Consider the following 17012-nt stretch of genomic DNA (forward strand, 5'->3'; position numbering starts at 1 on the left):
CGGGTGCCAGTTAAAGTGCTTCTATGACCAAAAAATCAATTCTTCATTTTCTTTTGATTTCAAAACTTTGTTAACTGAAGTGGCCAAAGTTTTAAGCCTTGATTTCAAAAAGAAATCTATTTTTTACATAGCTAGACTTTCACTCAACAAAACGAGCAATGTGATTGGTTGATTCTTGGTCAAGTGCCCCGGCCCTAATAAATTCAACTGTAACATACAATTCTTCAGCTGTTGCCCACGCCGGATGTTTTGCTGCAATTCTAAATATATAACAAAAGTGCTTATGTCTAATCCCTCGGGAAAGTAGTAAGTTTTAATCAGGATTCTCGGGAAAACAAATAACTTTCCCCCTCGGAACCATAAATTAAGTGCACATTATGGAGGGGGAATTGGGACAAAATTGTCATTGAATCGAGTTTCATGCTATTGGACCATTTAACGCTATGCCATTGAATCAAACGTCATTCTATTGGACAATATAGTTCATATGTCATTGCATTGGACTACATGCCATTGAATCATACGTCATTCTATCGGAACATATACTTAATGTCATTGGATCGAACTTCATTTTATTGCACTTCATGTCATTGGATGAGAAACGTCATTCGATCGGGCCAGCGGCCCATTGAAAAAAGTTTATCCAATTTATCCCGTTCCAAGCGGGCTTCACGGTACTAGCCGCAGCTAGCCATCTTTTAAAGTCACAAGGCGGTATATTTTTTCACAAACATTTGTAAACCTTGATTTGGTTACACGACGTACGCTATGTTATCGTATATTATTTATGGGGACATTTACTAGGTCAGTATCAAAGCTGCTGGATAATGAAAGATTAATGCTCGGAGATTCGTTTTTCCACAAAAAGGCTGTAGAATTCTAAACGTACTCTTCGTGTCATGTTACAAAATGAGTTTGAACTAACAACTGAATTAGAAGCGGTTCGCCACCAAATGGCGTCGCAGATGAGATTTTCTTTATCCAAAAGAAGTCTCCATACGAGAAGCCAAGAAAGTACAGAAAATTTTAGCACTTTTTAAAAACAAAACCAGTCGAAGTTTTAATTTATGCATAGCGCAGTCAGTTGGAAAGTAACTACCTTTTTCAAAACACCTGTTTGCCAAACTGATCGCTTAAACTATTCTTTCAGGAAAAGAATACATCAATAAAGTTGCACGCCTTGTAGTTTGTAATATGATAGTATATAAATTCATTTCTGCCTTATTAGTGTTTTTTAATTTGTCACACGTTGAATGTACGTGAAACACCCGATATGTTTATTCGTACCGCGCGCTCTAGCGCTCCTTGCTATCCACGGTCATATATGCGTCAAGACAATTAGACAAATGGCATGGAACGACTATGTTAACTTAAGCAAACTATTAACTACACTTGTTACGGCAAGTTTTTGTTAAGCACCACCGCCGCGCTCTCGGGACACGCAGCCGGGAAAAAATTACCATTTTAATTAAATCACATTATACTTTATTTGTTTCACTCGTGTCCACCTCATGCTCGCTCATCGGGCAACATGTGATAAGAAGGCACTAGCCCTACCGATAGTTTCACTAGTCCCGGGCGGACAGCCCCTGATTAATTTCTGGGAGACAAACCTTTTTTTAAATAAGCCGCTTGCCCGATCGAACGACGTTTCTGATCCAATGACATGAAGTTCGATCCAGTGGCATGACGCGCTCAGTTCAATCGAATGGTCTACGACCAATGACATGAATTTAGATTCAATAACACGTCAATGTGGTTTTTTGAAAGAACGTGTTGCAATGACATGAAGTCCGATCTAATGAAATGTATGTAATCCGATAGAATTACGCATGGTCCAATAAAATGTAGTCCAATCCAATGACATCGGAACTATATTGTCCGATAGAATGACGTTTGATTCAATGGCATAGCGTTAATAGTCCAATAGCATGGAACTCGATTCAATGACATTTTTGTCGCAATTCCCCCTCCATAGGCATATTCTTAATTTTAACTGGAATTTTCCTATTCAATGAAGAGTAGGAGAGAACCATGGAAACTAGGTTGCGGGTTCGGTTACAATAATAGGGACCTTAAGCAAGCACGACGACGACGACTACGAGAACGTTGTCTAAAAATATTATTTCCCGTTACTGCAATAATTTTACGATTACTCCATGTCGTTCGGCTTGGAAAGTGTGAATGCACAAGCCAAGAATAAATTGATGAGAACGGTGTGGATATTCAGAGAGAAAATTGAAAATTCGTCATCATGTGCTCTCGTCCTCCACATGACCTCAAATTTGATCATTTCACGTCGTAGTCAAGACGAGAACGGCAAAGAAATGTATCAAAATGTAAAACGCACGTGCTGGGCGTGCAAAGCTATTGTTTTTGTCCACTAAATATGCAAATTTGCGGCGTTCTCGTAGCCGTCCTCGTCGTCCTTGCTTAAGGTCCCTAATTTGTTTGCATTTGGGTCTCTCGGGCGGGCACTAAAGTGTGTTTGACAAATCCATTCTCTTCCTTGAATTAACGATGATCATTAATTCTGAATTTACTATTATTGTTAATTTAGAAGACTGAAAGCTTGATATGAATTATGGGAAATGGTTATATAGTTAAGACGTCCCAATTGTATGGACGTAGGACTCGAACCCGGGAATGTTCATTATTAACCCGTCACTTAACCACTTTGACCACCACACGGCTAGCTGCTCAGGGACAATATTTTAAACGCTATTTGATAATGTTGTATCATGACTCGGCAACAAACAACATTTTAAACACTGCAAAATGTCGGTTTCCAAACTCTACGACAAAGCTAAACATTTTAAAATTAAAGCATAGGCTTAAATTATTAGTCTAGCTTAGGCGGTTAGGCCTAATTTTTAAGCAGCGATAGTCTATTAGAGATTTGAATAAATGTTTTAGAGGTTGCGGTGTCTTGATCTTCAGCGGTGAAACGGAAAGTTTCCTGTAGAATAGAACGTCCGTGTTCAAATCCACTCCACGGGTATGATTATTTCCTTATTTTCTCTGCTACCACAAGTCCTGGGACGTGTCCTAAATTAACGATAATAGTAAATTCAGTGCCAATTAGATCTTGTTGGTTTGGCTGTACCTGAACCTCGGAATCCGTTAAGTTTGTTTACATTTGAGCCTTTCGGGCCGGGCACGAATACTGGCCTGGGTTCGGATGCCAATCGTTTGTCTGTCTTTTTTTGGGGTACCATATCACTTAACTTCGAGTTCAGTTCGAATCGTTTTTTCTCCGGGGCCTTTCTGATCGGGCATGAATACTCCAAACTGCTGTATGCTCAGGTGCCATTTTGGTGTTTGGCTGCAACTAAACTTTGCATTTGCTTGAAATTAAGTGGCATTTGCGTCTTTGGCTGGCCACAAAACCTACGTTACCCCTATCGGGGGTTTTTGGTTATGGCTATATGTCGTCAACTCAGTTAATGTTCCACGTCTTTATTCCTGTCTGGCTAGGCGTGGATACTAGGATAGGGTCATTGGCGCCGTTTACGTATTTGGTAATAGTTTACATGACCTTCAGGCAAATTTGTCTTGCGTAGCTGTGCGCAAATTCCTGGGTCGGCGTCAGGGATACGCCAAATTATCATTATTTCAGGCTTTGTACAATATACAGGTGCTCAACAATAGGACATGTGTCCCCCGAAAGATTTTTTATGATAACAATAGGACAAACGTAACACTTCACAAAAACAAGCGACTCAGAAATTCATTTATTTCGGATAAAAAATGTTCAAACAAATGTGATTGTGAACAACACTTGATGTGTTGCTGATGACCAGGAATTAATACTAAACCAAACGTTAATTAGTATTGTGCATGCGCGTCAAGTATGTGGCGAGATCCAAACTCTGTTTGAGGGCATTCCTTTGGAATGAATTGGACGCAATATGATCAGTGAAGTTAATTTACACTCAAAGTGCTCGGAGCATTTGCCACGTTAAAAGACTAGCAACTTGAACATTTGTCTTGTTGCAGTTTATTCATTGAAATTTTACAAACGTGTTCGAGTTTCTCACTAATTTTAATACATTGTTCCTTCCATTGTTATAAATTCATCTCGACTCAATTGAGTTTTTATCAGAACGCTGAAATGGTTATCAACGAAAAATCCAGCTGTTTTCAGTAAATTGTGCAGTAATCACTTTCACCTTGTGGAACACTGATTTACTGCACACTTAACTGTGGGAATATAGTTTTTTAAGTTTTGATCTACCGCCAGTTCATTGGATGTTACAAATCCAATACTGAATCAAAGTGCCTTGATGAGCTCTTGCTCCTGTTCAAGATCTTGGGAAAGTGACAGGTAATAAACCTGACCTATGATTTGATACTTATGATAACACCGATGAAACGCCACGTGAGCTTTCGCGCGAAAACATATCTTCACTCGTGAAGATAACTTGTTTTTTTTTACGCGTGAAAAGATCACTATTGCTATGGTTACATAAGAAAATCGCGTCTTTCGCCAAATGATTTGGTATTTCATTGGTGTTTATATAATAAATAGAATATATTACATGGCCGCTTGGAGATAAGAAATTTTTCTTCTCGTGTTGAAAAATATTTCGCTCGAAGGGAAATTTCGTATCTCCGCGCGGCCATGTCATATCCGCTATACATGTACTAAGTTCACATGTGAATAATATGCCTAATCAACGTCCAGAGTAAAATAACTTCAATCAAGCAAAGCATTAAAATGGCTTCCGGAAGTTTGTGTTTTGAAAACATGACTTCGGTTTCCCGTTTTGTTCCTCTGCATTTACCGGTAGATTATTTTATCGAGACCGAATCTAAAAATCATGAGGAACACTCAACATTTTCATAAACAGTGCAAGTCAGCAGAGTGCGAAGTTGTGATTGCACAGCAGCGCGAGCCGCCGCCATTACATGATTAAATCTTACAGTGATTTGGGGACAAGATAAAATGTCACACTTTGTATTTACGAATTTTCCCATATTTTTCGGTTATTTTGAATGGGAAGTGATATTTTGTTTACTTGTTGCTGGACTGTAAACCAGATTTGTTATTTTATTACGCTCGGTCATTTAGATCAGTCTTTAATTTTTTTTGCTGTTCTACATTGTGAGCTTATAGCATCGAGAAACTTGACAAATGATTCCAAGTAATGCTTCATTATCGTTACACGTATAACAAAAAAATTACAGCAAAGAAAGTGCTTTGTACGGATTTTTCTTCATTCGTTGCAAAACTAGGGAAACTAACTCGTTTGCTGTCAGTCAATCTTTCGGTTTCCCAGGTTTTGCAATTCGTGAATAAAGCAATTTCTATGAAGTAATCTATTCTCGGGTTTCACATGACGTAACGGCTGCCATTTTGGTGTCCCAACCCAATCCTCCGGGAATTGAACTCAATTGTTATGTAAACTTCGTTGAAAAACATGGCTGTTGATCATCTGAGTGAAACCCAAGAATATTTAATAGCTTGCAATTAGGCTCTTCCGTTGAAATGGCGCGCGGTCGAAATATAGGGGCGTGAACGTCTCTTTGAGTGATGTAGACATTGTACATCGGGCGCCATCTCGAATGGCCTCCAAAAGGCCGAACGCCATTATCTGTAAATTCGTGCGCAGGCTGGCAAAGGAGAACGTCGTGGCTAGCAGGAGAAATGTAAATGCCTTTAGCGCAGTAGATTTGGGCTTCAACAGTGATGCAGATGTCAGTCGCATAAATCTGTATAACCATTTAACACCGAAGTTGCAAGAGCTGCTCTGAGTCTACAAAGTCCGAGGATGCCAACTCTACAAGTATTGCTGGGCGAAGAATGGATTCTTCTTTTTGCGGAAGACAGATAACTCCACTCCACTAAAGCTCAAAAGTTTTAAAAGACTTAAGAAGATTGTCAACGTCAATATAAGCTAAGTATTCTTCCTTATGATTATAAAGCCTGCGTAGCAAGAGCTTCCATGAAAGATTTTTAATGTTTTAGCTGCGCGAAAAATAAGGCGAGACAAGAAGGAAACGCTTGAAGACAAAACCCAGCATTTCGAAAACCGACCACTTAATACATGTCATCGGCTGTCATAAATAGACCATTTTCGAATTCTCACGGCTGGACTGGATCTAGCATGAAATGGAGGCTAATACGGGAAATCTTTTCAAATGCAAATTAATTTGCCCGCATTAGCCTCCATTTCATGCTAGATCCAGTCCAACCGTTAGAATACGAAACTGGCCTATTGACCAAGAAAACGTTTGATCCTACATAGCGGGAATAAACTTTGGGCAAGAGAAAGTTCAAAAGTTTGACGAGGAAAATAACGATAATACTGACCACATTTGTTGTTATTCTCAAGCTACCGCTAAATCCTTTATCGGCAACGGAGCTATGTAGTCGGCGTATTATTTCTTGAAAAGATATTTCCGCCATTTAGCCTGCGTAGTGAGCGAGGGGTTTGTTCGCAAGCGTTTCCTTCTCCTCTTTCCCCTTCCCTACGCATAAATTAGTCAAGCGGCCTGCTTTTCTGAGGCAGTCGTGTTGTCACACAATCGAATAAAAGGACTGAAGGAGACTTTGGGAAGAGGACAGAAATAAAGGACTGCACCCGTTGCAGTAACCGACGCTTTCAGAATTTCCCGTTGCAGCAGCAACGGGAACTACGGATTGGTCCGTTGACAATGCACAGCTGTCAGAAACTTTTGACAAGTTAATCCAATTACTTCTTGTCAGATTGTGCTGTCTCGCCGTGTGTCATGGACAGTTAACTGTTCGATTCCTGATCCTGTAGAGCCTAGGAGAGATCTAGATAAACTAACCAGTTTATACGACTTAGGTATCTTAAAACTGACCTAGATGTCAATTTGAGCACTGATCATAATCTCCCAAACCAAAAAATTCAAAGTAGACATTTTTCTCCCATAGCTTCAATATGTTAAAGGAAAAAACTCACGAAAGAAAGGATTGATTCTAATGATAACTTTCATCCAAGCATTCCAGGTTATGTTTTTATCACCTTTAACCTCTGAAGGCGTAGGGCTCTTTCGTTTGATGAATCGCTGAATTGTACAGTTACATTTACATATACGATACAATTTATCACGATAAACAAGCGCAACCACTATGGCTTCCAAGGGATTGTTAATGATTGGTTTTCATCGTACTTAAACAATCGCACGCAAACGACCTAAGTAGGTCAGCATATCTCAGATAAAGCTAACATCACCTGTTCCCTAAGGATCCGTTGATGGTGCATTGCTCTTGTTATATGTCAACGATATCCACAAATGTCCAAATAAACTTAGGTTTTACCTTTTTGCTGATGACACTAATATCCTCTACGCTGATAAAAATGTGAAGGCTCTTGAAACAACAATCAATATTCAGTTCCAAAGGCTTTGTCTGGTTAACAGCCAACAAATCAACGCTCAATAGTTTTGCACGGCAGCCATGTTGCATGGCAGGAACAATTTAAAATTAATGTATTGGTAGAAAGAACATTTGTTCCCATAGGACAAAAAATCTATTGGTCCTGTCATGCAAAACCTCTAGATAAAAAATCATCAATCAAAATCATGTTATATAATCCAAGTTATTCACGGATTTTGATTGGTTCTTGCCTATGATCTATTAGAGGACAGACGCACGATTGACGTCACCATCAGCTTTTATGCGAATAAAGTTTAATTCTTTATAAAACAAAAAGATTCCATGTTGCCGTGGGTCTGTTCAGTAATAGATCACAGAAGACGTCAAAATGTGGTAAGAACATCAGTGACAAACTCGGCTATCACCTCCGTGTGCCACTTTTTTGTTCTTACCACATTTTGAGGTCATCTGTGATCTATTACTGAACAGACGCACGGCAACATGGAATCTATTTGTTAATTTGATAATGAGCAAAATAAATGTTGATCTCGAGTCTAAAGTTTAAGTACGTTTGTGTACCAACTGATAATAATCTCTCCTGGAAGCACTATATTGATGCTATTGCTACAAAGATTTGTAAAGATGTTGACCCTATTGCAAAACTGCGCTATTATGCATCTCGGAAAAATACTATTAAATTTTTGCAGCATGCGGCCTTCCCGCCTGGGAAAAAGATGACTATTTTCAAATCCCAGGGCTGTGAAAATTAAGTAAGTTGGAGAAGTTGATTAATGTTTTTTTATCTTTATTGATATTTTCTTTTTGCTTTCTAATCCTACAATTTTCGGTTACCTTCATTAGCATATGGATTTGGTAAATAACCAATTTTCAAGTAAATTGTTTCTAATTAGTTAGCGCAATATAGTTGAGTGTAAACTTGCTGGCCTTTAATTACTAGTAAATAGATATTAGTCCATAATCAATCCTCTTGTAATCTGTATCGTTAATTTGTTAAACAAGGCGTTGTGTACATTTGTTTCTTAATAGGCGTCTTCTTGTATTTTGCTTGCCACGCCTCGATTAGCTTTTTCTAGCTATTTGCAGGATAAGCCGTACGTTATAATATTTAGCTAAATAAAGTTGTTGTTGCTGATGACCATTGGAAAGGAAGATTCTGCAGCTATCCTTGCAGGTCATCAGTTCTACCCACCACTGATCTGTAAAATGACCAAAGCGAAACGAAACGATAAGGTCCAAGCGCGGAGATCAAAACCTTGCTTTTCGCAAGACAGTAATCCAGAACGCCGAAAAAAAAAATCAGCGAAAAGCTGGGAGTAGACCCCAAATTATCAAATCGACTGCTGAAATTTGCAGAGGTTCTTGTAAGTGTGCGTTCAAGACAAAGTATGGTCCTAGGATCTTTCTAGTCTATGTACAGCTGCCTGAACTTTTTTAACCTTGCAAGAGAGAGGGTTTCCAACATTGTTCTCCCTGATTTGTGCTGTCGTGCCGACTCTTCTGAAGAACAGGGCTCTTGACCCGAGAGTTGCGAAACGTTTGCAGGTATGACCTTCCTGTTAAAATTACAAGCGAGGAAGTTTTCGTTTTAATGCCGAATGGGGACATCAAGCAACAAAGCCACAATTTGCCTTGCTGTCGCGTTAAGCATTTATCAACATTTCATTAGAGTTCTACGCTGTTGCTTTTTCCTTGAGAAAGCTTGTTGCTGTCTTGCTCTTAAGATGAATTTTTCTCAAAGCTTTTGAAGTCAAAACCGAGATAGATCTCTTTCCTTGATTACGCTCGCCATGTTATCTTTGTGTTTATTTTGATAGACAAGTGGCAATCGCCAGTTCACCAAATTTACGTTCAGATTCTTGAATTCAGGAACCGAAGCAGGCTGTTCCTTTCAAATAGGTACCAAGCACTACTTTTGGACTAGGCGCCATTTAACCGGCAAAGCCAGCTTGAAGGAGGGTAGCTTCAAGAATGTATTTATGAAACTTGTAATACAGCTGCCCCCTTTTATGCAGATCAGCTCTCTCTATGTATCTCTCTATGTATCTATGTAGCAGACCGTCAATATATGGTATATGAACCCTGACATAGGATACCCACATTGCAAGTGTCTCAAAGAAACTGTCGTCTGGCATAAGTTTCATGAGAAAAATCAACCTTTCATTCCAATATCTAGCCTATTAAAAATATACTAAGCAAAAGCCGATACAACGTAGATTTGATTTTAGTGATGTACTATATTTCGGGTGGCCAAACCAGCGTTCTTCAGGTACAAGGAGAGTTTACATTGAATTGCTTCTATGTACATATATTTATAGTAAATGGATGTTGACATAATACTGGAAAAAATGTGATAAAACATGGCAGTTACAAAGATTTTGAATTCAAATACTAAGAGTCACGGAAAAATAACGAAAATCACTCAAAATAATAAACTGAAATCTTATACGATTCTTCGTAGATCAGATTTCAGTATATTATTTTGAGAGATTTCCGTTATTTTTCCGTGACTCTTAGTATTTGAATTCAAAATCTTTGTAACTGCCATGTTTTATCACATTTTTTCCAGTATTACGTCAACATCCATTTTACCATATATGGTATGCCTGCCCATATATGGTATGCCTGCCCATATATGGTATGCCTGCCCATATATGGTATGCCTGCCCATATATGGTATGCCTGCCCATATATGGTATGCCTGCCCATATATGGTATGCCTGCCCATATATGGTATGCCTGCCCATATATGGTATGCCTGCCCATATATGGTATGCCTGCCCATATATGGTATGCCTGCCCATATATGGTATGCCTGCCCATATATGGTATGCCTGCCCATATATGGTATGCCTGCCCATATATGGTATGCCTGCCCATATATGGTATGCCTGCCCATATATGGTATGCCTGCCCATATATGGTATGCCTGCCCATATATGGTATGCCTGCCCATATATGGTATGCCTGCCCATATATGGTATGCCTGCCCATATATGGTATGCCTGCCCATATATGGTATGCCTGCCCATATATGGTATGCCTGCCCATATATGGTATGCCTGCCCATATATGGTATGCCTGCCCATATATGGTATGCCTGCCCATATATGGTATGCCTGCCCATATATGGTATGCCTGCCCATATATGGTATGCCTGCCCATATATGGTATGCCTGCCCATATATGGTATGCCTGCCCATATATGGTATGCCTGCCCATATATGGTATGCCTGCCCATATATGGTATGCCTGCCCATATATGGTATGCCTGCCCATATATGGTATGCCTGCCCATATATGGTATGCCTGCCCATATATGGTATGCCTGCCCATATATGGTATGCCTGCCCATATATGGTATGCCTGCCCATATATGGTATGCCTGCCCATATATGGTATGCCTGCCCATATATGGTATGCCTGCCCATATATGGTATGCCTGCCCATATATGGTATGCCTGCCCATATATGGTATGCCTGCCCATATATGGTATGCCTGCCCATATATGGTATGCCTGCCCATATATGGTATGCCTGCCCATATATGGTATGCCTGCCCATATATGGTATGCCTGCCCATATATGGTATGCCTGCCCATATATGGTATGCCTGCCCATATATGGTATGCCTGCCCATATATGGTATGCCTGCCCATATATGGTATGCCTGCCCATATATGGTATGCCTGCCCATATATGGTATGCCTGCCCATATATGGTATGCCTGCCCATATATGGTATGCCTGCCCATATATGGTATGCCTGCCCATATATGGTATGCCTGCCCATATATGGTATGCCTGCCCATATATGGTATGCCTGCCCATATATGGTATGCCTGCCCATATATGGTATGCCTGCCCATATATGGTATGCCTGCCCATATATGGTATGCCTGCCCATATATGGTATGCCTGCCCATATATGGTATGCCTGCCCATATATGGTATGCCTGCCCATATATGGTATGCCTGCCCATATATGGTATGCCTGCCCATATATGGTATGCCTGCCCATATATGGTATGCCTGCCCATATATGGTATGCCTGCCCATATATGGTATGCCTGCCCATATATGGTATGCCTGCCCATATATGGTATGCCTGCCCATATATGGTATGCCTGCCCATATATGGTATGCCTGCCCATATATGGTATGCCTGCCCATATATGGTATGCCTGCCCATATATGGTATGCCTGCCCATATATGGTATGCCTGCCCATATATGGTATGCCTGCCCATATATGGTATGCCTGCCCATATATGGTATGCCTGCCCATATATGGTATGCCTGCCCATATATGGTATGCCTGCCCATATATGGTATGCCTGCCCATATATGGTATGCCTGCCCATATATGGTATGCCTGCCCATTAATTAATTAATTGGTCAAGACGTCATGAATGTCCGTACGTTCGTCCGTTTACTCCTCCATGTATGCCATTGTGACCAGTATCATGCTAGTTTGCATGATATATCTTTGATATTGGACATCTGTGTGTTGATGAATTGACATCTGCCAAAACGAGGTTTTTGCTGACCAATATCACATGAATATATTGCAGGCTCAAGCTTAGAGCTCGCTGAGGGCAGCTGTTTTTTTGAAGTTTACCTTTGTCTAGGTACTAGTTTTTGATTAGAGTGCAGGCTCAGCGTAGGTGAAATCAGCTGAAAATAAGCGAGGCTTCATTTTTCATGCGCTTTCTGTGGCTTGACCCGGCTACACGGCCATGCTACGTCAACTATAGTTCTTACACAGTCAATGCTTTTCGTGTTCAGGTGGAAAACGGTTTGAAAAATGTTTTCTTTCAACCTTTTTGCTGGTTTCAATCCATTTTGATCTATCATGATAGCTGTGGTCCACACTGGCGACTGCGCAGTTATTTAAGTCAAGCATCACAGGGATGTAAACATATAGCTGAGTGCATATTTTTAACTTGCTTGGCGCTGCTTTTTTCTCTGTATTGCAATTTTTGGCTGATTTTTAGAAGCTCTGAGATGGTTACATGATGCCTAGAGGAGCTGTGACAAGAACAGAAACGAAAGAAGAGCGAAAGAGAACGACAAAACAGAATACCTGTAATAGCTCATACTTGTTGGAAGAAGTTACTCTACAAATTCTTTCCTTGGGCACTTAACCGTTTCTTATTTTAACGGATGCATTATTTAAAGTGGACGTGTATTTTTCCTTTGTTTAAGAATGAAACTCGAATTTTTAGTAACGACTGGAATTAAATAACCATTATCTGTACTATTTTGGACACAAAGATAAAGTTGAATTGTTTATTTGTTTTGCTTTAAAATGCGAGCGAACAAGTACTTTTTTAACCCGTTTGCCCAACTGGTTTTCGATGTGCCTCGACAGTGACAAGAAAATTTTGACCTTATATTATAAACACGTAATCGAAATGAGTTCTTGTAAAATTAGGGTTTAATTTCACTAGCTTGTGTTTTCAGAAGTTTGTTTAAAGCACCTAAACTATTAAGGTAATTTAGTGTTGAAGCGGATCTTGTTTGAAGTTCGTCTTTTCTTGGTTGCATTGCCGTATTTTGCCGATACTTGTTCTAAGCCAAGCTGGCGTGTTTCAATGAAATAAATCAAAATGTGAATGATCTCGTTTTCAGAGATAAAGTGGAATAATGTACATCTGTAAAACTATTTTTTTTGACAAAGTTTTTTTATGGCTTCTAATTTTAGCGTGATTCCTATTCGCTGGGTATTGACAGTTAACTCTGAAATGGCTTTTTTCCTTTCCATTTACTCACTGAGGGTGTGCTTGTTTTCTTTAACCTCGTGCGGTTCGACAAAAAATCATTGTCAAACTGGTGAATTCAAAAGTAAATTTTACTCGAAAAACCGATATCACACTCATTGCTTTGTGATTCATGCGATATCGGTTTTTAACGTAAAATTTAAAAACACTGGTCCAAATAGAAATGGCCAACTCTCTGTTTGTCATGTAGACCATTTTGGAAAAACTGTACCTTTCAACATCCAACAGTTACCCAAATTAATAGATGTTAGTGTTTTCTTGATGCAACATGAAAAGATTTACCCAAAGGTGGGTGTTAAAGTAAAATTTCCTTGAAAATGACGTACCATCCAGATTTTTGTCAAACTTAGCTCAATAGGCCATTTCCGAGTTCATGTCTACCTCTTCTTCAAAGCGAGTCTAGGTGCTAAGTTTTTGTTGTGAAAATTAGTTTTCATTCACATGTAAAGTAGAACTAATTACCATCACAAAAACTTCGCAATTAGACTCGCTTTGAAGAGGAGGCAGACATGAACTCGGAAATGGCCTATTGATATTCATGCACAGGACATTAAAAAAAACGCAATACAACGATGAGGCAACCCTGCTTGTTTTCGCGCTGCATGCCCTTTATTTTGAGTGTTTTTTGACCGAATTACGCGAGAAGCGTTCGAAACTTAATCAACCGGAAAAATTGTTGTTATATAGGTAAAGCTACTGAATATTAATGAAGACTTTAGCCTACTTGTTTATTCGGGCTAAAATATCAGTAAAGTGATTTTAAATTGCTCAATCTTGCAAAGCAATACAAGCAAATTGGACCGCTACATCATCACTTCAAACTCAGTGTCTGGCTTCAAATGCAGTTTCACGGCACTTATATGCTGCAACTTCTACTATCTAACTTTTTTCCTCCTTAAAATATGTTTTCCGTGTACCTACTACGAGTACATAACATCATTAAAAATGGGGTGGGGAGTAACCGTGCTCGTTCAGGAGAAAATGGCGATTCCTTGACAGATTAAGCTTGGCGTCAATGAAAGTCCTCCAGTTTATCAATGCAAGAAATTATGCGCAGTAGGGTTCATGATAATGCAAAACTCTGCTCTAAGCAGGGATTTAAGGGTTTGGAAAAGAGATATGAACTGATTAGTATTTGAGGTAATTACATTTAGCTTTCTCAAAGCTAGCTTTCAGCCAGAGAGGGAATGAAATGTCGCTTTCACATGAGTACTCCCCCGCCTCCCCCTAAACCATATGAGACAGATCCCTTTCTTACTCCTGTAGCTTCGTTTCTTTTGATCAGTTAATAGCGTCATTAATGAAACGATATGTATTTAACATTAGCCATTAGCAGTCATTTTGTCTTGCATATGGTACTTACAGATGCTACACAACATTTGAGCATGCGTATTTACCGAACTACGAAAATTCTTTAGAAATTATTTTACATAGAGACCTTTAGGCAACTTTTTTTCACGTTCATGATATTTCAGCGCGAAATGAAGATTAAGGACACCCATTGCTGCCCCACGTACAAAGGTTAAGGGTCATCAATAATCTCAGATCAAATTGTTTGTAGAGCTCATCCTAAAAGACACTCTTTTCTTGGTTGCACGTCAACTTCACGGTCAACCGGGAAAACTTTAACCCTTGGTAGATTGAGATTGTCCTGACCAAAAATTCCATGCAGTCCTTGAATGAGAATTGACCGCGGGTTACAGTGTTTCAACTTATTTAACTTATTATTCGCCGAAGGCGAAGTGATTATCGGTGAATATTCACCGAGACGAAATTGAGTCGAATATTCACCGATAATCACTGAGCCTGAGGCGAATAATTGTTTTAGTATAAATACACAGGTGATTATTTCAAAAAAAAAGAAAAAAAAAAAATTTCAATGCGAAATCATCTTCACTCACAGTGGCAAAACGGCTAGTGGCAGCCATTTTGTCCGTCGAGGTGATTATCGCCTGATAATCCGAGATAGCCTAATCACCTGTGTATTTATACTAAAACAATGTAACCCTAAGTATTCTTTAATTAAGGTACAATCTTGGGCAAATTTAATGGAAAATTGAGACCACCCCACCATTTAGGACCATTTAGGGGGAAGGGGGCATTTCTGTTCCATTTTATTCTGTCCAAGATTGTAGCCTGGGCATGAATGGGCCAACTTCCTTTGCGGCCGCCCCCTCCCCAAGCCCCCTCCTCCCAAAAGACGGTTGTCAACAGTCTGCCACTACGCGGTCAAGACCATTACCAATATATGATTCATATACGTTAAAACAAACTGTGGCTGAGAAAAAAGGCAAAATGGCGTCCTCTGTGTCATCTAATAGGAGGAAAAAGCAGCCCGAAATTTGCGTTAAAGAAGAGTTTAAGATTGCTGTTAAAATAGCCCTTGATAGATTCCGCTTTGAAGAAAAGCAGAAAGGTAAAAGTTTATCGCTGAATAAGTGAGCACCTTGCGGTCTCTCGGTAAAAGAGTTGAAACACCAGAGGCCCCCTTTGTTCAAAAGGTGGATAGCGTTATCTACCGGATAAATCACGATCCACTGGATGGCGCAATTGGTTTCGCAATGACTTATTCACTGGATAGTGATTTATCCGGCGGAAAGCGCTATCCATCGTTTGAACAACTGGGCACAGACATCGATCTGTGTTTACGACATTGTGAACAGGCGCACTGAATGTCTATATGCCCCATTCACACCAAACCTTAAACATGTTTTAAACATGTTTAGTTAAACAAAATATGTGTTGAAACAAACCTGAATCAGTCCTACGTTTTTCTGTGATTTATTTTTATTTTGTTAAACAAAGTTTAATTAAACATGTCTTGTTGGTGTGAATGGGGTATAAATAGTATTTGGCTAGGCAAGCATTTACGGTTCTTGCCACACATCGTTTCTGATTACTGATCGGTTTTGTCATATACATGGTGTATAAATATTACAGGGAAGATATCTGTTTGCAAACATTGCAAACATTGCACTTTGCTACAAACATACTTGTATGCCTTGCCAAAAACTTGAACAAAAGAACCCTTTGTTTCAACAGCTAATAATTAAGGTCTGGCCGACACATTAGTAATAATTAGCATCTTCAGCTACATCTTTTTCCCAGTAGACAGAACTCCATGTAAATGGAACCAGATATTTTGAAAATGTGCCAGTCACAGCATACCAGTTCTTAGCCAATAAGATTCAAGACAGTGGGTACAATGTATAGAGTTTCTTCACATACGTGACATGTCAGCCATGTTGGTAGCATAGATGTTAAAGGGAGGTAACATTGCTGCCTTTGACACTTTGGCCCATGGGTAGAAGATTATCCATATAATATTATATTGGTGATGGGTGAGGTATAATTACCAGTATCTCCTTCTTTCCTATGCTGCCCTACCTTTAACTAGTATCGTAAGTAAAGACCATTTTGAACGACAGACAGCAACTGGAATTGAGATGTTTACCTTTAACTTACCTTGATGCTAATGAATGTGAATTACTCATAGTTGCAATTAATTTTCTCTAGTCAACAATTTTGTCAAAACCAGACTGCCCAAGAATAGATATTTTAAGCAAAAACGAGGACAACGACGGCTATGAGGATTCCATGAAACAATGGGTTTAATGAACAAAACAAAGGCTTTGCATGCCCCCATGTGCATTTTACATTCTGGTACATTTTCGTCTTTGCTGTTCTTGCCTTGACAATGAAGTGAAAGGACTAAATTTGAGGTTATGTGAAGGATGCGAGCACCTAGGCCTAACAATAAATTCTAAATTTTCACTCCAAACATCCATACAGAATGACTTGGAGTGATTGCCAAATTACTACCAAAAAAACAGGAAATAACACTTTCAGATAACATTGTCATAGC

The 17012-nt window shown here is 39.4% G+C and overlaps 1 protein-coding gene across 7 annotated transcripts in view; it reads left to right on the top strand.

Moving 5' to 3' along the window:
• Positions 1-15436: 15436 nt before the first annotated feature.
• Positions 15437-17012, top strand: part of LOC138038619 (3'-5' RNA helicase YTHDC2-like) — a 44399-nt gene continuing 42823 nt past the window's right edge. For all 7 annotated transcript variants that reach the window (XR_011130271.1, XM_068884601.1, XM_068884603.1 and 4 more), the window contains exon 1: positions 15437-15563. Coding sequence is in view for 6 of the 7 variants with exons in the window: in XM_068884601.1 (XP_068740702.1) it covers positions 15443-15563 (121 nt within the window). In the remaining variant the exon portion in view is untranslated. The remainder of the gene's footprint in view (positions 15564-17012) is intronic.

The sequence above is a fragment of the Montipora capricornis genome, chromosome 2 (genome assembly GCF_036669925.1).
Source record: "Montipora capricornis isolate CH-2021 chromosome 2, ASM3666992v2, whole genome shotgun sequence".
NCBI classification, from domain to species: Eukaryota; Metazoa; Cnidaria; class Anthozoa; order Scleractinia; family Acroporidae; genus Montipora; species Montipora capricornis.